Source organism: Pleurodeles waltl, chromosome 11 (assembly GCF_031143425.1).
Source record: "Pleurodeles waltl isolate 20211129_DDA chromosome 11, aPleWal1.hap1.20221129, whole genome shotgun sequence".
In the NCBI taxonomy this organism is placed as follows: Eukaryota; Metazoa; Chordata; class Amphibia; order Caudata; family Salamandridae; genus Pleurodeles; species Pleurodeles waltl.
In genome coordinates this window covers 1,011,635,144-1,011,660,271 of record NC_090450.1, presented here as the reverse complement: position 1 = coordinate 1,011,660,271, position 25,128 = coordinate 1,011,635,144, and the positions used below count along the sequence as shown (strand labels likewise).

The 25,128-nt window shown below is 52.6% G+C and overlaps 1 protein-coding gene across 1 annotated transcript in view; it reads left to right on the top strand.

Annotated features, from left to right (window-relative positions):
• GLT1D1 (glycosyltransferase 1 domain containing 1) overlaps positions 1-25,128 on the top strand; it is a 472,314-nt gene that overhangs the window by 313,515 nt on the left and 133,671 nt on the right. Inside the window, exon 8 of the mRNA XM_069215368.1 lies at positions 13,359-13,408. Coding sequence (XP_069071469.1) covers positions 13,359-13,408 — 50 coding nt within the window. The remainder of the gene's footprint in view (positions 1-13,358; positions 13,409-25,128) is intronic.

Genomic DNA, 25,128 nt, shown 5'->3' with positions numbered 1-25,128 from the left:
CCTACAAAGCCCTACACAAGCAGGGACCAGCATACATCATCCACCACCTGAACTTCCACCAACTCACCAGACACCTGCGCTCCGCCTCCTTGGCCCTCGCGCACACACCAGCGCTCGCGGAAGCCACAGCCGAGGTTGTTCCTTCTTTCACCTGACTCCTGCCTACAAAGCCCTACACAAGCAGGGACCAGCATTCATCATCCACCACCTGAACTTCCACCAATGTGCCAGACACCTGCGCTCCGCCTCCTTGGCCCTCGCGCACACACCGGCGCTCGCGGAAGCCACAGCCGAGTTTGTTCCTTCTTTCCCCTGACTCATGCCTACAAAGCCCTACACAAGCAGGGACCAGCATTCATCATCCACCACCCGACCTTCCACCAACGCGCCAGACACCTGCGCTCCGCCTCCTTGGCCCTCGCGCTCACACCGGCGCTCGCGGAAGCCACAGCCGAGGTTGTTCCTTCTTTCACCTGACTCATGCCTACAAAGCCCTACACAACCAGGGACCAGCATTCATCATCCACCACCTGAACTTCCACCAACCCGCCAGACACCTGCGCCTCTCCTCCTTGGCCCTCGCGCACACACCAGCGCTCGCGGAAGCCACAGCCGAGTTTGTTCCTTCTCTCACCTGACTCATTGCCTACAAAGCCCTACACAAGCAGGGACCAGCATACATCATCCACCACCTGAACTTCCACCAACTCACCAGACACCTGCGCTCCGCCTCCTTGGCCCTCGCGCACACACCAGCGCTCGCGGAAGCCACAGCCGAGGTTGTTCCTTCTTTCACCTGACTCCTGCCTACAAAGCCCTACACAAGCAGGGACCAGCATTCATCATCCACCACCTGAACTTCCACCAACCCGCCAGACACCTGCGCCTCTCCTCCTTGGCCCTCGCGCACACACCAGCGCTCGCGGAAGCCACAGCCGAGTTTGTTCCTTCTCTCACCTGACTCATTGCCTACAAAGCCCTACACAAGCAGGGACCAGCATACATCATCCACCACCTGAACTTCCACCAACTCACCAGACACCTGCGCTCCGCCTCCTTGGCCCTCGCGCACACACCAGCGCTCGCGGAAGCCACAGCCGAGGTTGTTCCTTCTTTCACCTGACTCCTGCCTACAAAGCCCTACACAAGCAGGGACCAGCATTCATCATCCACCACCTGAACTTCCACCAATGCGCCAGACACCTGTGCTCCGCCTCCTTGGCCCTCGCGCACACACCGGCGCTCGCGGAAGCCACAGCCGAGTTTGTTCCTTCTCTCACCTGACTCATTGCCTACAAAGCCCTACACAAGCAGGGACCAGCATACATCATCCACCACCTGAACTTCCTCCAACTCACCAGACACCTGCGCTCCGCCTCCTTGGCCCTCGCGCACACACCAGCGCTCGCGGAAGCCACAGCCGAGGTTGTTCCTTCTTTCACCTGACTCCTGCCTACAAAGCCCTACACAAGCAGGGACCAGCATTCATCATCCACCACCTGAACTTCCACCAATGCGCCAGACACCTGCGCTCCGCCTCCTTGGCCCTCGCGCACACACCGGCGCTCGCGGAAGCCACAGACGAGTTTGTTCCTTCTTTCCCCTGACTCATGCATACAAAGCCCTACACAAGCAGGGACCAGCATTCATCATCCACCACCCGAACTTCCACCAACGCGCCAGACACCTGCGCTCCGCCTCCTTGGCCCTCGCGCACACACCGGCGCTCGCGGAAGCCACAGCCGAGGTTGTTCCTTCTTTCACCTGACTCATGCCTACAAAGCCCTACACAACCAGGGACCAGCATTCATCATCCACCACCTGAACTTCCACCAACCCGCCAGACACCTGCGCCTCTCCTCCTTGGCCCTCGCGCACACACCAGCGCTCGCGGAAGCCACAGCCGAGTTTGTTCCTTCTCTCACCTGACTCATTGCCTACAAAGCCCTACACAAGCAGGGACCAGCATACATCATCCACCACCTGAACTTCCACCAACTCACCAGACACCTGCGCTCCGCCTCCTTGGCCCTCGCGCACACACCAGCGCTCGCGGAAGCCACAGCCGAGGTTGTTCCTTCTTTCACCTGACTCCTGCCTACAAAGCCCTACACAAGCAGGGACCAGCATTCATCATCCACCACCTGAACTTCCACCAATGCGCCAGACACCTGCGCTCCGCCTCCTTGGCCCTCGCGCACACACCGGCGCTCGCGGAAGCCACAGCCGAGTTTGTTCCTTCTCTCACCTGACTCTTTGCCTACAAAGCCCTATACAAGCAGGGACCAGCATACATCATCCACCACCTGAACTTCCACCAACTCACCAGACACCTGCGCTCCTCCTCCTTGGCCCTCGCGCACACACCCGCGCTCGCGGAAGCCACAGCCGAGGTTGTTCCTTCTTTCCCCTGACTCATGCCTTCAAAGCCCTACACAACCAGGGACCAGCATTCATCATCCACCACCTGAACTTCCACCAACCCGCCAGACACCTGCGCCTCTCCTCCTTGGCCCTCGCGCACACACCAGCGCTCGCGGAAGCCACAGCCGAGTTTGTTCCTTCTCTCACCTGACTCATTGCCTACAAAGCCCTACACAAGCAGGGACCAGCATACATCATCCACCACCTGAACTTCCACCAACTCACCAGACACCTGCGCTCCGCCTCCTTGGCCCTCGCGCACACACCAGCGCTCGCGGAAGCCACAGCCGAGGTTGTTCCTTCTTTCACCTGACTCCTGTCTACAAAGCCCTACACAAGCAGGGACCAGCATTCATCATCCACCACCTGAACTTCCACCAATGCGCCAGACACCTGCGCTCCGCCTCCTTGGCCCTCGCGCACACACCGGCGCTCGCGGAAGCCACAGCCGAGTTTGTTCCTTCTCTCACCTGACTCATTGCCTACAAAGCCCTATACAAGCAGGGACCAGCATACATCATCCACCACCTGAACTTCCACCAACTCACCAGACACCTGCGCTCCGCCTCCTTGGCCCTCGCGCACACACCGGCGCTCGCGGAAGCCACAGCCGAGGTTGTTCCTTCTTTCCCCTGACTCATGCCTACAAAGCCCTACACAAGCAGGGACCAGCAATCATCATCCACCACCTGAACTTCCACCAATGCGCCAGACACCTGCGCTCCGCCTCCTTGGCCCTCGCGCACACACCGGCGCTCGCGGAAGCCACAGCCGAGTTTGTTCCTTCTTTCCCCTGACTCATGCCTACAAAGCCCTACACAAGCAGGGACCAGCATTCATCATCCACCACCCGAACTTCCACCAACGCGCCAGACACCTGCGCTCCGCCTCCTTGGCCCTCGCGCACACACTGGCGCTCGCGGAAGCCACAGCCGAGGTTGTTCCTTCTTTCACCTGACTCATGCCTACAAAGCCCTACACAACCAGGAACCAGCATTCATCATCCACCACCTGAACTTCCACCAACCCGCCAGACACCTGCGCCTCTCCTCCTTGGCCCTCGCGCACACACCAGCGCTCGCGGAAGCCACAGCCGAGTTTGTTCCTTCTCTCACCTGACTCATTGCCTACAAAGCCCTACACAAGCAGGGACCAGCATACATCATCCACCACCTGAACTTCCACCAACTCACCAGACACCTGCGCTCCGCCTCCTTGGCCCTCGCGCACACACCAGCGCTCGCGGAAGCCACAGCCGAGGTTGTTCCTTCTTTCACCTGACTCCTGCCTACAAAGCCCTACACAAGCAGGGACCAGCATTCATCATCCACCACCTGAACTTCCACCAATGCGCCAGACACCTGTGCTCCGCCTCCTTGGCCCTCGCGCACACACCGGCGCTCGCGGAAGCCACAGCCGAGTTTGTTCCTTCTCTCACCTGACTCATTGCCTACAAAGCCCTACACAAGCAGGGACCAGCATACATCATCCACCACCTGAACTTCCTCCAACTCACCAGACACCTGCGCTCCGCCTCCTTGGCCCTCGCGCACACACCAGCGCTCGCGGAAGCCACAGCCGAGGTTGTTCCTTCTTTCACCTGACTCCTGCCTACAAAGCCCTACACAAGCAGGGACCAGCATTCATCATCCACCACCTGAACTTCCACCAATGCGCCAGACACCTGCGCTCCGCCTCCTTGGCCCTCGCGCACACACCGGCGCTCGCGGAAGCCACAGACGAGTTTGTTCCTTCTTTCCCCTGACTCATGCATACAAAGCCCTACACAAGCAGGGACCAGCATTCATCATCCACCACCCGAACTTCCACCAACGCGCCAGACACCTGCGCTCCGCCTCCTTGGCCCTCGCGCACACACCAGCGCTCGCGGAAGCCACAGCCGAGGTTGTTCCTTCTTTCACCTGACTCCTGCCTACAAAGCCCTACACAAGCAGGGACCAGCATTCATCATCCACCACCTGAACTTCCACCAATGCGCCAGACACCTGCGCTCCGCCTCCTTGGCCCTCGCGCACACACCGGCGCTCGCGGAAGCCACAGCCGAGTTTGTTCCTTCTCTCACCTGACTCATTGCCTACAAAGCCCTATACAAGCAGGGACCAGCATACATCATCCACCACCTGAACTTCCACCAACTCACCAGACACCTGCGCTCCTCCTCCTTGGCCCTCGCGCACACACCCGCGCTCGCGGAAGCCACAGCCGAGGTTGTTCCTTCTTTCCCCTGACTCATGCCTTCAAAGCCCTACACAACCAGGGACCAGCATTCATCATCCACCACCTGAACTTCCACCAACCCGCCAGACACCTGCGCCTCTCCTCCTTGGCCCTCGCGCACACACCAGCGCTCGCGGAAGCCACAGCCGAGTTTGTTCCTTCTCTCACCTGACTCATTGCCTACAAAGCCCTACACAAGCAGGGACCAGCATACATCATCCACCACCTGAACTTCCACCAACTCACCAGACACCTGCGCTCCGCCTCCTTGGCCCTCGCGCACACACCAGCGCTCGCGGAAGCCACAGCCGAGGTTGTTCCTTCTTTCACCTGACTCCTGTCTACAAAGCCCTACACAAGCAGGGACCAGCATTCATCATCCACCACCTGAACTTCCACCAATGCGCCAGACACCTGCGCTCCGCCTCCTTGGCCCTCGCGCACACACCGGCGCTCGCGGAAGCCACAGCCGAGTTTGTTCCTTCTCTCACCTGACTCATTGCCTACAAAGCCCTATACAAGCAGGGACCAGCATACATCATCCACCACCTGAACTTCCACCAACTCACCAGACACCTGCGCTCCGCCTCCTTGGCCCTCGCGCACACACCGGCGCTCGCGGAAGCCACAGCCGAGGTTGTTCCTTCTTTCCCCTGACTCATGCCTACAAAGCCCTACACAAGCAGGGACCAGCAATCATCATCCACCACCTGAACTTCCACCAATGCGCCAGACACCTGCGCTCCGCCTCCTTGGCCCTCGCGCACACACCGGCGCTCGCGGAAGCCACAGCCGAGTTTGTTCCTTCTTTCCCCTGACTCATGCCTACAAAGCCCTACACAAGCAGGGACCAGCATTCATCATCCACCACCCGAACTTCCACCAACGCGCCAGACACCTGCGCTCCGCCTCCTTGGCCCTCGCGCACACACTGGCGCTCGCGGAAGCCACAGCCGAGGTTGTTCCTTCTTTCACCTGACTCATGCCTACAAAGCCCTACACAACCAGGAACCAGCATTCATCATCCACCACCTGAACTTCCACCAACCCGCCAGACACCTGCGCCTCTCCTCCTTGGCCCTCGCGCACACACCAGCGCTCGCGGAAGCCACAGCCGAGTTTGTTCCTTCTCTCACCTGACTCATTGCCTACAAAGCCCTACACAAGCAGGGACCAGCATACATCATCCACCACCTGAACTTCCACCAACTCACCAGACACCTGCGCTCCGCCTCCTTGGCCCTCGCGCACACACCGGCGCTCGCGGAAGCCACAGCCGAGGTTGTTCCTTCTTTCACCTGACTCCTGCCTACAAAGCCCTACACAAGCAGGGACCAGCATTCATCATCCACCACCTGAACTTCCACCAATGCGCCAGACACCTGCGCTCCGCCTCCTTGGCCCTCGCGCACACACCGGCGCTCGCGGAAGCCACAGACGAGTTTGTTCCTTCTTTCCCCTGACTCATGCATACAAAGCCCTACACAAGCAGGGACCAGCATTCATCATCCACCACCCGAACTTCCACCAACGCGCCAGACACCTGCGCTCCGCCTCCTTGGCCCTCGCGCACACACCGGCGCTCGCGGAAGCCACAGCCGAGGTTGTTCCTTCTTTCACCTGACTCATGCCTACAAAGCCCTACACAACCAGGGACCAGCATTCATCATCCACCACCTGAACTTCCACCAACCCGCCAGACACCTGCGCCTCTCCTCCTTGGCCCTCGCGCACACACCAGCGCTCGCGGAAGCCACAGCCGAGTTTGTTCCTTCTCTCACCTGACTCATTGCCTACAAAGCCCTACACAAGCAGGGACCAGCATACATCATCCACCACCTGAACTTCCACCAACTCACCAGACACCTGCGCTCCGCCTCCTTGGCCCTCGCGCACACACCAGCGCTCGCGGAAGCCACAGCCGAGGTTGTTCCTTCTTTCACCTGACTCCTGCCTACAAAGCCCTACACAAGCAGGGACCAGCATTCATCATCCACCACCTGAACTTCCACCAATGCGCCAGACACCTGCGCTCCGCCTCCTTGGCCCTCGCGCACACACCGGCGCTCGCGGAAGCCACAGCCGAGTTTGTTCCTTCTCTCACCTGACTCATTGCCTACAAAGCCCTATACAAGCAGGGACCAGCATACATCATCCACCACCTGAACTTCCACCAACTCACCAGACACCTGCGCTCCTCCTCCTTGGCCCTCGCGCACACACCCGCGCTCGCGGAAGCCACAGCCGAGGTTGTTCCTTCTTTCCCCTGACTCATGCCTTCAAAGCCCTACACAACCAGGGACCAGCATTCATCATCCACCACCTGAACTTCCACCAACCCGCCAGACACCTGCGCCTCTCCTCCTTGGCCCTCGCGCACACACCAGCGCTCGCGGAAGCCACAGCCGAGTTTGTTCCTTCTCTCACCTGACTCATTGCCTACAAAGCCCTACACAAGCAGGGACCAGCATACATCATCCACCACCTGAACTTCCACCAACTCACCAGACACCTGCGCTCCGCCTCCTTGGCCCTCGCGCACACACCAGCGCTCGCGGAAGCCACAGCCGAGGTTGTTCCTTCTTTCACCTGACTCCTGTCTACAAAGCCCTACACAAGCAGGGACCAGCATTCATCATCCACCACCTGAACTTCCACCAATGCGCCAGACACCTGCGCTCCGCCTCCTTGGCCCTCGCGCACACACCGGCGCTCGCGGAAGCCACAGCCGAGTTTGTTCCTTCTCTCACCTGACTCATTGCCTACAAAGCCCTATACAAGCAGGGACCAGCATACATCATCCACCACCTGAACTTCCACCAACTCACCAGACACCTGCGCTCCGCCTCCTTGGCCCTCGCGCACACACCGGCGCTCGCGGAAGCCACAGCCGAGGTTGTTCCTTCTTTCCCCTGACTCATGCCTACAAAGCCCTACACAAGCAGGGACCAGCAATCATCATCCACCACCTGAACTTCCACCAATGCGCCAGACACCTGCGCTCCGCCTCCTTGGCCCTCGCGCACACACCGGCGCTCGCGGAAGCCACAGCCGAGTTTGTTCCTTCTTTCCCCTGACTCATGCCTACAAAGCCCTACACAAGCAGGGACCAGCATTCATCATCCACCACCCGAACTTCCACCAACGCGCCAGACACCTGCGCTCCGCCTCCTTGGCCCTCGCGCACACACTGGCGCTCGCGGAAGCCACAGCCGAGGTTGTTCCTTCTTTCACCTGACTCATGCCTACAAAGCCCTACACAACCAGGAACCAGCATTCATCATCCACCACCTGAACTTCCACCAACCCGCCAGACACCTGCGCCTCTCCTCCTTGGCCCTCGCGCACACACCAGCGCTCGCGGAAGCCACAGCCGAGTTTGTTCCTTCTCTCACCTGACTCATTGCCTACAAAGCCCTACACAAGCAGGGACCAGCATACATCATCCACCACCTGAACTTCCACCAACTCACCAGACACCTGCGCTCCGCCTCCTTGGCCCTCGCGCACACACCAGCGCTCGCGGAAGCCACAGCCGAGGTTGTTCCTTCTTTCACCTGACTCCTGCCTACAAAGCCCTACACAAGCAGGGACCAGCATTCATCATCCACCACCTGAACTTCCACCAATGCGCCAGACACCTGCGCTCCGCCTCCTTGGCCCTCGCGCACACACCGGCGCTCGCGGAAGCCACAGCCGAGTTTGTTCCTTCTCTCACCTGACTCATTGCCTACAAAGCCCTACACAAGCAGGGACCAGCATACATCATCCACCACCTGAACTTCGACCAACTCACCAGACACCTGCGCTCCGCCTCCTTGGCCCTCGCGCACACACCAGCGCTCGCGGAAGCCACAGCCGAGGTTGTTCCTTCTTTCACCTGACTCCTGCCTACAAAGCCCTACACAAGTAGGGACCAGCATTCATCATCCACCACCTGAACTTCCACCAATGTGCCAGACACCTGCGCTCCGCCTCCTTGGCCCTCGCGCACACACCGGCGCTCGCGGAAGCCACAGCCGAGTTTGTTCCTTCTTTCCCCTGACTCATGCCTACAAAGCCCTACACAAGCAGGGACCAGCATTCATCATCCACCACCCGAACTTCCACCAACGCGCCAGACACCTGCGCTCCGCCTCCTTTGCCCTCGCGCACACACCGGCGCTCGCGGAAGCCACAGCCGAGGTTGTTCCTTCTTTCACCTGACTCATGCCTACAAAGCCCTACACAACCAGGGACCAGCATTCATCATCCACCACCTGAACTTCCACCAACCCGCCAGACACCTGCGCCTCTCCTCCTTGGCCCTCGCGCACACACCAGCGCTCGCGGAAGCCACAGCCGAGTTTGTTCCTTCTCTCACCTGACTCATTGCCTACAAAGCCCTACACAAGCAGGGACCAGCATACATCATCCACCACCTGAACTTCCACCAACTCACCAGACACCTGCGCTCCGCCTCCTTGGCCCTCGCGCACACACCAGCGCTCGCGGAAGCCACAGCCGAGGTTGTTCCTTCTTTCACCTGACTCCTGCCTACAAAGCCCTACACAAGCAGGGACCAGCATTCATCATCCACCACCTGAACTTCCACCAATGCGCCAGACACCTGCGCTCCGCCTCCTTGGCCCTCGCGCACACACCGGCGCTCGCGGAAGCCACAGCCGAGTTTGTTCCTTCTTTCCCCTGACTCATGCATACAAAGCCCTACACAAGCAGGGACCAGCATTCATCATCCACCACCCGAACTTCCACCAACGCGCCAGACACCTGCGCTCCGCCTCCTTGGCCCTCGCGCACACACCGGCGCTCGCGGAAGCCACAGCCGAGGTTGTTCCTTCTTTCACCTGACTCATGCCTACAAAGCCCTACACAACCAGGGACCAGCATTCATCATCCACCACCTGAACTTCCACCAACCCGCCAGACACCTGCGCCTCTCCTCCTTGGCCCTCGCGCACACACCAGCGCTCGCGGAAGCCACAGCCGAGTTTGTTCCTTCTCTCACCTGACTCATTGCCTACAAAGCCCTACACAAGCAGGGACCAGCATACATCATCCACCACCTGAACTTCCACCAACTCACCAGACACCTGCGCTCCGCCTCCTTGGCCCTCGCGCACACACCAGCGCTCGCGGAAGCCACAGCCGAGGTTGTTCCTTCTTTCACCTGACTCCTGCCTACAAAGCCCTACACAAGCAGGGACCAGCATTCATCATCCACCACCTGAACTTCCACCAATGCGCCAGACACCTGCGCTCCGCCTCCTTGGCCCTCGCGCACACACCGGCGCTCGCGGAAGCCACAGCCGAGTTTGTTCCTTCTCTCACCTGACTCATTGCCTACAAAGCCCTATACAAGCAGGGACCAGCATACATCATCCACCACCTGAACTTCCACCAACTCACCAGACACCTGCGCTCCTCCTCCTTGGCCCTCGCGCACACACCCGCGCTCGCGGAAGCCACAGCCGAGGTTGTTCCTTCTTTCCCCTGACTCATGCCTTCAAAGCCCTACACAACCAGGGACCAGCATTCATCATCCACCACCTGAACTTCCACCAACCCGCCAGACACCTGCGCCTCTCCTCCTTGGCCCTCGCGCACACACCAGCGCTCGCGGAAGCCACAGCCGAGTTTGTTCCTTCTCTCACCTGACTCATTGCCTACAAAGCCCTACACAAGCAGGGACCAGCATACATCATCCACCACCTGAACTTCCACCAACTCACCAGACACCTGCGCTCCGCCTCCTTGGCCCTCGCGCACACACCAGCGCTCGCGGAAGCCACAGCCGAGGTTGTTCCTTCTTTCACCTGACTCCTGTCTACAAAGCCCTACACAAGCAGGGACCAGCATTCATCATCCACCACCTGAACTTCCACCAATGCGCCAGACACCTGCGCTCCGCCTCCTTGGCCCTCGCGCACACACCGGCGCTCGCGGAAGCCACAGCCGAGTTTGTTCCTTCTCTCACCTGACTCATTGCCTACAAAGCCCTATACAAGCAGGGACCAGCATACATCATCCACCACCTGAACTTCCACCAACTCACCAGACACCTGCGCCTCTCCTCCTTGGCCCTCGCGCACACACCAGCGCTCGCGGAAGCCACAGCCGAGGTTGTCCCGTCTCCAACCTCCCAGCCAAAGCCTGGAACAACCTACCCCCCCACCTATCGATATCGCCCTCCCTGGAGGAACGGAGGACTCAAGGCCTGGCGATTCGACCGAGACCAGCGTAGCCTCAGCGCCCTGATACCCTCAGGGATGGTGAGCAGCGCTGTATAAATGTCTGATTGATTGATTGGCGTCTGCCCTGGTGAGTTTCCTAGTGCTGAACAGTACTGGACTATACTGTAGAGCAGTTCTCCTCAGTTTTGTTGTGTAGCCCCCCACACCCCCCTTTTCCACTCTGCACTTCTGGTGTTTTTGATCTCAGAACACAAGTGCTTTCACCAGTCTGCGGTTATAAGATATATTCTCCCTCATCTCAGCTGAGTGGTTAACAGAACACGTCCGCAGTTTCAGCCTGCTGTCTATGATGTGATTTTTTGGTAACCTTTGAGTAGAAGCATCTACAGTACATAGAAGAACAGGGTAGGGCTGTAGCGGGACAGGGTGGAGCTGTAGTGGGACAGGGTATGGTTGTTGCGGGACAGGGTAGGGCTGTAGTGGGACAGCATAGAGCTGTATTAGGACAGGCTAGAGCTGTAGTGGGACAGGCTAGAGCTGTAGTGGGACAGGCTAGAGCTGTAGTGGGACAGGCTAGAGCTGTAGTGGGACAGGCTAGAGCTGTATTCGTGTTGAGGAGGTGAGTGATTATATCCTAGACGGCACATGTCGTGGGTCTGACGTGGTTCGCATTAAGTGACAAAGTCCCCTAATGACATCTGAATAGAACTGATTGTTTATTTTTGATCAGGATTGATTCCTGTGACATTGGCCACTGATCAGCATTAACGCGCACAGAGTTAATTCTAACTTTACAAAACTTTGTAAATATCCCCTGTTCATTACGGATTTAGAGGCCCTTCAAACTATCGGTGGACAATCTTTTCCTACTTGTACTACCACTGCGCTCTCGTGGCGCAAATACGTGTCAACAGGACGCGGCAGCGGGGGGTGTAAAATAAATTACATTGTAGTTTACGCCAGTGGAGGTTTAACCCCCTCCACCCAAGGAAACGGCCCGCGTCTGTGCTGTTTATTTTAAAAAAAAAGAGTGATGCAGGGGTCTGGACTGAAGTCGACGGTAAATGTGGAGATGTACTGAGTGAAGGGGGCACCGACTGGGGGTCCGCACTGATTGAGGCGGGAGGGGTCCCCTGAGCTCCCGCGGATCCCCACAGTAGGGTTGTTGTGGGCCCTGGTCCGGGGGGGTTTATGTCACACGGGGGCACCTGCCAGGAGCTCCCCGTAAATCTTCCACTTGGGTCTTTCACGCACCATAAGTTTTGTTGTTATTGGGGATCCTCCCCAGTGGGGGCGCGGGAGCAAAGAAAGGCGAAAAGTAAAATTATTTTTACCCAGCGACAGAAACATTAATTCGAGACAAAGATAGCATTTTCTTTAGCGGGGGCTAAACGAACCCCATCTTTTATATCGTGAAAGAGTTTTAGTCCGTGAACTTTTTAGGTACCAATTGCGTCTAGTTGACGCTAAGGAAAGATGCTGCGCGCTCTAGAAATAGTGCCCGGCCCTGCACATGTGCCTGGAAGTAAAAATGTGGAATAAACAAGAACGTGTGCGCAGACCCACCTGTGATCCACCCACTGAGTCAAATGCCCGTCACTCGTGTGCTCAGCCTGTCTAGGACGGCCTGGTTGGCATGTTTTACACACCACCCCGCAGCTGCAGCGCTGTAATACTTTAGCCAGCTTTCGCGTTACAGAATTCGAGTGCAGACCCGCGTCCGATCCAGCATGGCTGATCATACGATGGTAACAAAATACACTTCCCGCTCCGACATCACCAGGACGTTCTTCCAGGAGGCCCTAAACACCTCCAGATGAACACGCAGTGTGGGTAGTATGGGTCCACCTGTGGGCAGAGCTTTGTGCTGGTGTCACTTGCCACAGTCCGGGTGGCATCCTCGCCAGGGGGTGCCTTCCACTGCCCTTGTCCCCTTCTAATAGCAGCACATTGCCCAGGGCCTGGTTCTAAAATGACATTAATGCGCATTGCTGGAAGGTGTTTCCACAGTCTGGTGTCCCCTGGGGTCCATCAAGAAAGGGGCTTTTCCGCGCTCTGCAGGTCCATCTCCAAGGGGGATCTTTGGAAAATCGCTGGTGAGAGGAAAGTTTCAAAACCACTGCTTGGGGCAGAGATGTCATCTCAGAGCAGAGAGCGTTTGACCTCCTTTTAACACCCTTCGAGAGGATGGATCCTTGAGAATGAGGGGAGGGGGTTCTTGAGCTCAGCTGGTCCTACACCATTGGGGCACAAACGTGTGGTGTGTCTGGTCCCTAGATCCCTGGGAGCCGTGTGGACCTCATGCCAAGTGGGACTGGTGCGGGGTCAGTGATGGGAGTGTTAGTGTATAGGATGGAGGTTCCTGGAGGGTCTGCGGTGTGAGAAGAGGATGGGACATTGGCCAGGTGTATGGACCTGGTGACCTAGGGGTCACCACTGCCTATAGGTGTGTACACGTCAACGTAAGCATGAGTTACTCACTGCGATCTTTTCCTCTCCTAGAGTGGCACCGCAGGGAGCCCAGAGTGTACATGGTCATCATTGGACCCACGGTAAGTTCAGCTCTTCCAGGTTGATTTGAAGATCCAAAAGATCATCCCAGTAAATACATTTATGATATTTATTTATATTTATTTATTTTCTTTGTTAAAAAATGTTGTAAAAAGCTCTTAAGCTTCTCCCATCTGTTATCAAATAATTCATTAATTGTCTTATCAGTCCTATCTGTTGGTGACTCCTCGTTCAGCGGGTCAGCCTACCCACCGGGCACCTCTTGGGTCCACCTGCTGCCACCAGACAGCGAACCATCGGGTCTCCTGGTCCAGGCACTGGCAGGGCCCCTTTCAGGTCGTTCAGAAGTTCTGCCAGGGTCAGCCTCCTTATATAGTCCTGATGCCTGGTGGTCTCTCATGGGTGCCAAAGGGGTGAAGGTAATGTCTTCAGGTACTTTACTTACAGAAATGGAAACCACATCCCGGGTCTCATTCTGCGGGGATCGCTTTAGGGGCTCAGATATTTAATTCCATTGGCTTCCGAGACAAGAGCCCTGGGCACCGGCACTCAATCTTTCACAAATTAAGCACTGCAGAGGGCCCTACTCTATGATTGGCCTCTGTCTGAGTCTTTTCATCACGTGCTGCGGTGTAGTTACACATTAGTGCCACTTGGTGGCAGTGTGGTGCAGTGTTGTTTGAAGAAGGGGGAGCAGGTAACACAGAAGTGGTAACCACACCTCTGTATCTGTGCTCCGTCACTTCCTGTAAGAGAGCTCCAGCACGGCTGTGCACCGCTCTAAGTATGCCACAGTCATTCTCTTCCCGGTGCCGTCCACGATGCCAAAGTTCCAAATTTAGGCACAAGATTATCACATTTTTAAAACTGTAAAATTGCATGACTTAGGCCCTCATTACGACCCTGGCGGACGGCGGTATTTGGAGAAAGGTACTGCCAACAGGCTGGCGGTACTCTTCCCCAAAATATGACATTGGCGGTTTGGCTCAAGCCATACCGCTAATGTACCACTCCGTCCGCCAGGGCGGTAACAGCCGCCGGGCTGGAGACTACAGTCTCCACCCAGGCGGCCGTCACTGTCCCACCCGTAGGATTATGACCCCACCTACCGCCATGGTTTTCGTGGCTTTTTTACCACCACAAAAACCATGGCAGTAGGCACTATCAGTGCCAGGGAATTCCTTCCCTGATTCTGATAGGGGTCTCCCATGCCGACCTCCCCATCCCTAGAGTCCTCACCCACTCTCCCCCTCCATTCGGAGCCGGCTTCATCGTTGCTGGGGCTTTCCCGCTGGGCGGGCGGACGGTCTTTTGGCGGTCGCCCGCCTGCCCAGCGGGAAAGTCAAAATGACCGCTGCGGTCATTTGACCGCGGTACGGTCTTATGGCGGTCTCCGCCCGGCGGGCGGCGCCTGCCGCCCGCCGGGGTCGGAATGACCCCCTGAATGTGGAATGATTATATTCGGACTAAGGACGCTGCAGCATTGATTATATACTTGTTTACTTGTCAGGGACTACCTATTGGGTGCTCCCCCAGTTGCTGTATTTAATGTATTGATTGTGTGGGGTTTCCTGGGCGGTGAAACTTGGGGGGTTCGAAGGCTCTAGATTGTGAATTATAGGGCATATGGTGTGGTGTATTTAGGCTACAACTGCCTTTTTGTTGTTGGGGTCTTTCCCCACTAAAACTCTGCTCCTTTTCTCCCCACCTCTCCCCTCGGGTTACCAGACGTCCCGGATTTGCCGGGACAGTCCCAGTTTTCCACCAGCTCTGCTGGTTTCGGCAGGTTTGGCCCGTGTCCCGGTTTTTAGGGAGGGTTGGTTGTAAACTGGGCGAGGCAGGTTTTTATGTGTTGGAAAGCTGAGACATTTGCCCACTGCTACAAGAAAGCAATTCAGTAAACAGATATAATCCTGAAAATTTCCATTTAGTTCATTTTTCTAGCGCGGTTTTGTTTTCTATGTTGATGAGCGCGTCATTCTGACACTTGGGTGATGTAAAATTGTAGTCCTTCTTCTGTGTTTGCAAAATGTCCCTGTTTTTTATTTCAAACTATGTCCACCCCACCCCTATGGTCACCCCAGCCCTCCAGCATCGCTCCTCCCTCTTCTCCCTTGAACCCTACCCCCTTCTCTGCTATCTCTACATTCCTCCTCTGCCCTCTTCTTCCTTTTACATCCCTCTTTTGCCCTCTTCTGTTTCCATCCGTTCAGCTACCTCCCTCTCGCAGCCCTCCTTTTAACCCCTGGGACTCCTCCTACAGCCATACTCCTGTCCCAGGTAGCTTTACACCCTCTTCTGCCCGCTTTGGTGCATGCTGTGCCATTTTTACTCCCTCTTCTGCCAGCTTTGATGCTCATGTGCCATCTATACTCCCTCCCCTGCCAGCTTTGGTGCCTCCTGTGCCATTTTAACTCCCTCTTCTGCCAGCTTTGGTGCCTCCTGTGCCATCTTTACTCCCTAGTCTGCCGGCTTTACTCCCTCCTCTGCCGGCTTTACTCCCTCTTCTGACAGCGTTGGTGCCTCCTGTGCCATCTTTATTCCCTCCTCTGCCGGCTTTACACCCGCTCCGTCTCACATATTTCTACTCCTCTCTCCTGCCGCTACCTTTTACCAACCAGCCCCTCTCCCTTTCCCTCAGGCTCCTTTCTGGCAGTCACTGAGATAACAAAGGTACCAAATCAACCACTTAACAAAGTGCAGGCTGCAGTGAAATGTCATCCTTCGCTGTTTAAGAGGTACAGCTTGGAATTCAAAACTCATTAACCTCGGAATGATGAAAGGCCAAAGTCCACCCTGCCTAAATGTAATCTTGGAATCTGCAGCTTTGACAGTGTGTTGCCGTGGGGGGGTCAGACGGTTCCTTTGTTTCTTTCCTGCCAGTTCCCCCATGAGATCTCCTCAGCTCCCCTCCCGCCCTAAATCTGCATCAAGGGGGGCTCGGCCTCCAGAGTACCCATTTCTATCACAACTGGTTGAAATCACAAGACAACCGTTCACAATGAGCGCCAGATAATTAACCACACACACAACGATTTTTTTTAACAAGCATTGGCAAAACCAATGGGTCTCCTTTGAGAACTACTGGCTTTGCCAGTGTTGTTTGGTGATGCTGTATAGCTTCGGCCAAGAGGAAAACGTAAAAGAAAAATCACAGGCACGATGACACGGCCGCGTCATTTCATTGCAGGCACGAGGCACAGCGCAAGTGCACACCTACAAAATAACACGGCACTATTTCTTTCCCGACTCAGTAAATAAAAGAGAAAAATAAAATGGAGTACAGAGGGAGCACTTAGTCGTAAAATGAAGGGATGGGTTTATTGTCACTCTCATCTCATTCTCCGTATTCAGTGGCTCATGTCCCCCCCCTTGGGCCTCCTTTGGACTGGCTGACTCATACCGTTCAACAGATTATGTTGCAGGGAAGACTTGTTTTCTTTTTTCATTTAGTCGTCAATTAGAGTGAGTGTATTTTCTAACTACCTCCCCCGTGTGCTCTTTCCCGCCCCTCAATGCCCACTATGATGTTACTGCCCCCCCCCCCCACAGCTTATCTTTAAAAGCCCAACAACCGAGGTAATCGTGTAGCTTAGGAGACTTTAATGGTTGGTTTTGTTTCACCCCCTACATTGCATGAAAGCTCAAGCGTTGGCACATAGAGGTTGTCATGGTGCTGGGGAAAAGGTCATCTGTTGCACTCTCTCAGCTGGCATCCGAGGCCGATAGTGTACTTAGCATGACACTTCTCCTGCAGGCCCATAAAGCTGCTCCCTGGGCAACTACAGAGGGCCAAATGGCTGAAAACGGTGAAAGGTAAATTAGGCCTTAGTAAACGATCCCCTCTCCATTCCTTTACACTTCCTCATTCTTTTTAATTCTGTGCAGAGTTTCCAGGGTGAAAGGTATTTGATAAATAAACCATATAATTTATAAAGATTAAAAACATTGATTTCATTGTAACATTTTGAGATACATAAGATATGTATTTGTTTTCCCTCCTTTTGTGTGATTTTTTGTAAACTTTTTTTCAAACAATACTTCAAAGACAAACATTGTCAAAGCCGACCGCTCAGCACTTGCAGCATAAATGTGAGATCTATTAATTTTGCCAATGCTTGATTGGGAGGCCCAGAGATGGTCTTCTCAAGCAGCCCCCTCGCACACTCTGGTAGCTGAGACCTAAAAATGAGCCACCAATCATCAAACAGCAAGGAGCCGGGAACCAGCCTGCGATCTTGGAACTGCTAGCCAGCCTGTCGCAATAAATTGCCAATCAGGCTCCTGCAAGCAGCGGGCATGCAAGAGTGACCCAACAGTCACCCGAAAAGAAATAATCATTAACAAAACAAAAACAAGGAACCAGCTATTGGCTATCAAAAGGGAGCCACAAGGGGTCCTGTAAGAAGGAACGACCACACAGGCTGTTACAAGGACCATCAAACTACCCTGTTAAATCTACAATTAACCAGCAGTCAACAAGAGCACCCCAACCATCCTGCTACAAAGACCGGCCAGCCATCCTGCTACAAACAACTGCCAACCAGCCTGCTGCATAGAACTGTCAACCATCCTGCTACAAAGAACTGCCAACCAACCTGCTACAAAGAACTGCCAACCAGCCTGCTACAAAACTGCCAACCAACCTGCTACAAAGAACTGCCAACCAACCTGCTACAAAGAACTGCCAACCATCCTGCTACAAAGAACTGCCAACCATCCTGCTACAAAGAACTGCCAACCATCCTGCTACAAAGAACTGCCAACCAGCCTGCTACAAAGAACTGTCAACCAACCTGCTACAAAGAACTGCCAACCAACCTGCTACAAAGAACTGCCAACCTGCCTGCTACAAACAACTGCCAACCATCCTGCTACAAAGACCTGCCAGCCATCCTGCTGCCAACAACTGCTAACCAGCCTGCTGCAAAGAACTAGCAACCATCCTGGTACAATGAACTTCCAAACAGCCTGCTACAAAGAACTGTCAACCAGCCTGCTACAAAGAACTGCCAACCAGCCTGCTACAAAGAACTGCAACCAGCCTGCTACAAAGACCTGCCAGCCATCCTGCTGCCAACAACTGCTAACCAGCGTGCTGCAAAGAACTAGCAACCATCCTGGTACAATGAACTTCCAAACAGCCTGCTACAAAGAACTGCCAACCAGCCTGCTACAAAGAACTGCCAACCAGCGTGCTACAAAGAACTGCAACCAGCCTGCTGCAAAGAACTGCCAACCAGCCTGCTACAAAGAACTGCCAACCAGCCTGCAACAAAGAACTGCCAACCAGCCTGCAACAAAGAACTGCCAACCAGCCTGCTACAAAGAACTGCCAACCAGCCTGCTACAAAGAACTGCCAACCAGCCTGCTACAAAGAACTGCCAACCAGCCTGCAACAAAGAACTGCCAACCAGCCTGCTACAAAGACCTGCCAAGCAGCCTGCTACAAAGAACTGCCAACCAGCCTGCTGCAAAGAACTGCCAACCAGCCTGTTACATAGAACTGCAGCCAGCCTGCTACAAAGAACTGCCAACCAGCCTGCTACAAAGAACTGCCAACCAGCCTGCTACAAAGAACTGCCAACCAGCCTGCTACAAAGAACTGCAGCCAGCCTGCTACAAAGAACTGCCAAACAGCCTGCTACAAAGAACTTCCAAACAGCCTGATACAAAACAACTACCATCCTCCCTGCTACAAAGAACTGCAAACCAGCCTGCTACAAAGAACTGCAAACCAGCCTCCTACAAAGTACTGCCAACCAGCCTGTTGCAAAGAACTGTCAACCTGCCTGCTGCAAAGAACTGCCAACCTGCCTGCTGCAAAGAATGCCAACCACTCTGCAACAAGGAACCTCCAGTCCCACTGTAACTAGAGACAACCATTCAGCCTGTTACAAAGAACTGCCAACCAACCTGCTACCAAGACCTGCCAAGCAGCCAACATAGAGGGACTGCCGAGAAGCCTCCAACATGGAAATGCCATGTGCCACAATAAGGGCACATGTCAATAGGTTGAGGCGTTTTCTGACAAAATCTGCAATAAGAACACGTCTTTACTTCTCCCGGGTTTGCCAGTTTGGAACCAGCAAATGTTTTAAGGTTTTGTTATAAGGAATTTTTGAGAGTAATATCCAGGCCATTGCCCTTCACACTTCATGCAAGGCCAGATTCGTAATCTCCTTTCATATATTTTTCCTGGAAACTCCGCACACCTATTCATGTTCAAATAACAGACTGACCTTGCGCGAACTTCGCCTCCGGCGTAGGTATTTTTGTCACTTTTTAATTTAAAAATGTTTTTTAGTACAACGAAAGCGAGGTTCCTTTTGCTGTTTGATCTGCGCCTTGCTTCCGCTCTGATACCCCAGGAGATGTGATGGTGAAGTGGTGCGTAAGGACATGGCAGAGGGACCTGTCGCCATTTGTACCGCAGACATAAATACCGCGCCTGCACCCGCGTCACGCCTTCTAGCGTGTTATCTTCCGCTCGGTGGGTCTGTGTGTTTCAAGCAGATTTGAAAGACCAATTCTTCTGATGATTTAAACTTTTCTCTACTTAAGTCTTTGTAATTTTTCATATTTATTTTAAGACCTAGATGAGATTTGAATGTAGTTAGACAGTAAGTATTGTGCATTTCAAGTCACTGCAGTTAAACCTAATTTCTTCAATTTGTAGTCAATTACATTTGATGGTGACATGGAATTGAATCAGTATATTTGCACTGAACCATAACATATATTTGGGTAAAGACTTAGGGCTTTATTTACAACTCGGACTGGATATGTGACCATTGTGATGGAATCACCCATTCGCTGAGTTCTAAATCAGGCGCAATCCACCAACATTGGTGTGGTACATATTAAAATAAGCACTTTATGAAAGGACAACCACCACAGTTCAGTGGTGTATGACTGAAGGTGTGGTTGAGTACCCTTTTGCCACCGGGTGTAACATTTTTGCCACAAATTGCTTACAAATGGCAGTTTTATTTTTTAATTTTGGAGGCTACTTTCCCCATGTGTTTACTTTGTTCCGGGCACTTGTCCCCAAGTCTTCTTAGCGACCACTCTAACGCTCCAGCGTAGACTGCCCAGGAACTCAGCAGCTTCGACATTAATGGCCTGATTTAGAGGTCGGCGGAGGGGTCACTCCATCACAAACATGGCGGGTATCCTGTCTGCCTTATTACAATTCCATTATATCCTATGGAAATTGTAATACGGCGGATGGGATATCCATCACGGTTCGATGAGTAGCCCGTCCACAAAACTCTTAATCAGGCCCTAAGTGTTTTATTGGCCTCAACTCAAGAAATCTGATTCTGAACAGTAGTTAGTGTACACACTGTCTATGAGAATTGTTGCAGTGCTAGCATATTCGAAACCTAACTCTGAGCAGTGGGTGCCGTCCTGACTCGGTGACGTATCTGCTGTACTGGTGTGAGCCTTGAAAAAGGCCATGTGTGGGTGAAACACGTTTCGGCTGGACTGCCTTGTTTTTTAACCTTTTCAACACAACCTAAAGAGGAATAGAATAAAGGAGATGTGTTGTAGACTGGACTCTTCAACTGCTTTAGAAATGCAATCGTACATGCAGGGTAGGAAATTAATATTCATATAAGCCAAATTTGTTTTTCAGGAGGAGCGCTTGCATTAAATCTGGAAGAAAGCAGTCAAAGAGAACCCCGCTTTATAAACAGTTTTTTTTTAGCGAAGGAACAAATTAAGCAGGAGATGGATACAATATCCCCACGGTGGCAGAATAGAGTTCCACGTCATCAGGGACTTTCTTCATCCCGGGGACACCGAAGCATTTTAAGGACACACTGGTGAACTACGACACCCCGCTTACATATGGGCTCAAAAGACTACGCGTAACCTTTTATTGGGAAGCGGTCCAACAGTCACTCCATTTACTTATTGACTGAAAAACAAAAACTGGTTTGAAAATTGGCCTCCGGTGCTGGGTTTGTGACTTCACTTCATGAAGGGACCTCTCGTGAAAAGTGCATTTGTTTTTTGGTTCAGTGCAAATATAGTGACTCAGTTCCATGTTCCCATCACAATGAATGGTTTTCAGACTGATGAAAGAACATGACATTTTAGTCATTGTATCATCTAGTTTCCTGTCCTTATGCTCTTCTGCCTCCCACCCAAAATCAGGGTAAAAATATACATTACTACTCTAACTATAGTAAAGGTACTCTTAAACACTAACCATTCAGTTGTAATATGCGACTTATCACATTCAGCCTTGGTATCTTTTTCATTTCCATTACTGCTGGACACTTTTGATGTCACAAAGGTCCTGTAATAAGAAAATGACGTATGGATATATACATAAGCACTGCAATAATTCATGTGTTGGAGAGGAGACATGGTAGCCCGAGATATCAATCAGTCAAGGATTTATAAAGCACAGCAATTCACCTGCGAGGGTCTGAAGGCGCTGGCACACAGAAATGGGGGAACAAGTAAGGAAAAAGCAGTGATAACGAGGGAACAGCAAGGAGAAGGCACACAATATATGGTTGAAAAAGCAAAAAGAAAGCAGTGAAAACGAGGGAAAAGTAAGGAGAAGGCACACTAAGAATGGGGGAAAAGTAAGGAAAAAGCAGTGAAAACAAGAGAACAGCAAGGAGAAGGCACACAAAGAATGGGGGAAAAAGCAAGGAGAAAGCAGTGAAAATGAGGCGAATGCAAAGGGACGGGACACAATATATGGGTGAAAAAGCAAAAAGAAAACAGTGAAAATGAGGGAAAAGCAAGGAGAAGGCACACTAAGAATGGGGGAAAAGTAAGGAAAAAGCAGTGAAAACAAAGGAACAGCACGGAGAAGGCACACAAAGAATGGGGGAAAAAGCAAGGAGAAAGCAGTGAAAATGAGGCGAACGCAAAGGGAAGGCACACAATATATGGGTGAAAAAGAAAACAGTGAAAATGAGGGAAAAGCACGGAGAAGGCATACAAAATCTTGGGAAAAGCAAGGAGACATCAATGAGAAAGAGGGAAAAGCAAGCACGGAGAAGGCACACAAAAAATGGGGGGAAAAGTAAGGAAAAGGCAGTGAAAACGAGGGAACAGCAAGGAGAAGGCACACAAAGAATGGGGGAAAGCAAGGAGAAGGCACACAAAGAATGAGGGAAAAGTAAGAAAAAAGCAGTGGAAACAAGGGAACAGCAAGGAGAAGGCACACAAAGAATGGGGGAAAAAGCAAGGAGAAATCAGTGAAAATGAGGCGAACAGTAAGGGAAGGCACGCAAAGAATGGGGGAAAAAGCAAGGAGAAAGCAGTGAAAATGAGGTGAATGCAAAGGGAAGGCACACAATATATGTGTGAAAAAGCAAAAAGAAAGCAGTGAAAATTAGGGAAAAGCAAGGAGAAGGCATACAAAAACTTGGGAAAAGCAAGGAGACATCAATGAGAAAGAAGGAAAAGCAAGGAGAAGGCACACAAAATGGGGAAAAAGCAAAGGGAAAGCAATGAGAAAGGAAAAAGCAAGCAAGGAGAAGGCACACAAAAAATGGGGGGAAAAGTAAGGAAAAAGCAGTGAAAATGAGGGAACAGCAAGGAGAAGGCACACAAAGAATGGGGGAAAAGCAAAGAGAAGGCACACAAAGAATGGGGGAAAAGTAAGGAAAAAGCAGTGAAAACAAGGGAACAGCAAGGAGAAGGCAAACAAAGAATGGGGGAAAAAGCAAGGAGAAAGCAGTGAAAATGAGGCAAACGCAAAGGGAAGGCACGCAAAGAATGGGGGGAAAAGCAAGGAGAAAGCAGTGAAAATGAGGCGAACGCAAAGGGAAGGCACACAATATATGGGTGAAAAAGCAAAAAGAAAGCAGTGAAAATTAGGGAAAAGCAAGGAGAAGGCATACAAAAACTTGGGAAAAGCAAGGAGACATCAATGAGAAAGAAGGAAATGCAAGGAGAAGGCACACACAAAATGGGGAAAAAGCAAAGAGAAAGCAATGAGAAAGAGGAAAAAGCAAGCAAGGAGAAGGCACACAAAAAATGGGGTAAAAGTAAGGAAAAAGCAGTGAAAACGAGGGAACAGCAAGGAGAAGGCACACAAAGAATGGGGGAAAAGCAAGGAGAAGGCACACAAAGAATGGGGGAAAAGTAAGGAAAAAGCAGTGAAAACAAGGGAACAGCAAGGAGAAGGCACACAGAGAATGGGGGGAAAAAGCAAGGAGAAAGCAGTGAAAATGAGGCGAACGCAAAGGGAAGGCACACAAAGAATGGGGGAAAAAGCAAGGAGAAAGCAGTGAAAATGAGGCGAACGCAAAAGGAAGGCACACAATATAAGGGTAAAAAAAGCAAAAAGAAAGCAGTGAAAATTAGGGAAAAGCAAGAAGAAGGCATATAAAAACTTGGGAAAAGCAAAGAGAAAGCAATGAGAAAGAGGAAAAAGCAAGCAAGGAGAAGTCACACAAAAAATGGGGGGAAAGTAAGGAAAAAGCAGTGAAAACGAGGGAACAGCAAGGAGAAGGCACACATAGAATGGGGGAAAAGCAAGGAGAAGGCACACAAAGAATGGGGGAAGAGTAAGGAAAAAGCAGTGAAAACAAGGGAACAGCAAGGAGAAGGCACACAAAGAATGGGGGAAAAGCAAGGAGAAAGCAGTGAAAATGAGGCGAACGCAAAAGGGGAAGCACGCAAAGAATGGGGGAAAAAGCAAGGAGAAAGCAGTGAAAATGAGGTGAACGCAAAGGGAAGGCACACAATATATGGGTGAAAAAGCCAAAAGAAAGCAGTGAAAATTAGGGAAAAGCAAGGAGAAGGCACACAAAAACATGGGAAAAGCAAGGAGAAAGTATTGAGAAAGAGGGAAAAGCAAGGAGAAGGCACATAAAAAATGGGAGAAAACGCAGTGAAAATGAGGTGAAAGCAAAGGGAAGGCTCTCAAAATATGGAGGGGGGGACCAAGTCGAAAGCAAGAGCGATGCAGCAGCACTGGGAGAGCTGGTCCTGGGACCTGATATGCACCCTGTGACCTTCTGACCCACATCTGGGGCCTTTGGACCCCACATATGGAATCCTGTCACCCCACAGAGTGAATCACTGGGCCGCAAAGAGCGCGTGGCTGCCAAGGGTGCTTTTAATATTTACTGAGCATCAGTCTCACATATACCTTATTTTATCCCCGATTAGCGCTCCTGTCACGTGTAGTCAGGACGTCAGCCACATTCATATGGCTGTATAACTGACCTCATCCTCCCATGTCCTCCTGGTCTCTGCACCATACTTCAGTGTTTTCTACCCATAATTTCATATTTTTTTTATCAGATTAGACTAAGGTCAGATTATCGCCTTCGCCCAGATCAGCTCCAGGAATTTCTGCTTGTTTTTTTGTTTTTTACCTAATAGCCAATTTTATTTCATTTAAAATGTTAGTCTCTGACCGTCTCCTGGACCCCAGGCTTCACCCTGAATGGCGACGTGAGCGCCCTGGTGAGAGTCCATCTTCTGACATGCTTGTGGTTGGTGAACGCTTCATTTATACATTTTGTGCCAAATTTCAGTTGTATAAGCGGAAATTAACCCGTGAGAATTGAAGGACGTGGCCTTCGGCAGCGAGTGAGTAACGACTGGAAAGATTGCAATGTGAGTGTAAATTTTGTGATGTTGATAGCGTCTCCGGTTGCTCGTGCACTGTAGTGCACTTCACATTGCATTTGCTGATTGATCACTTCTTCTCACTAGTGCCTGCTTTTCATTCATGAGCGCTTGGCTATCTTTCAGATAAAGCAATCTAAG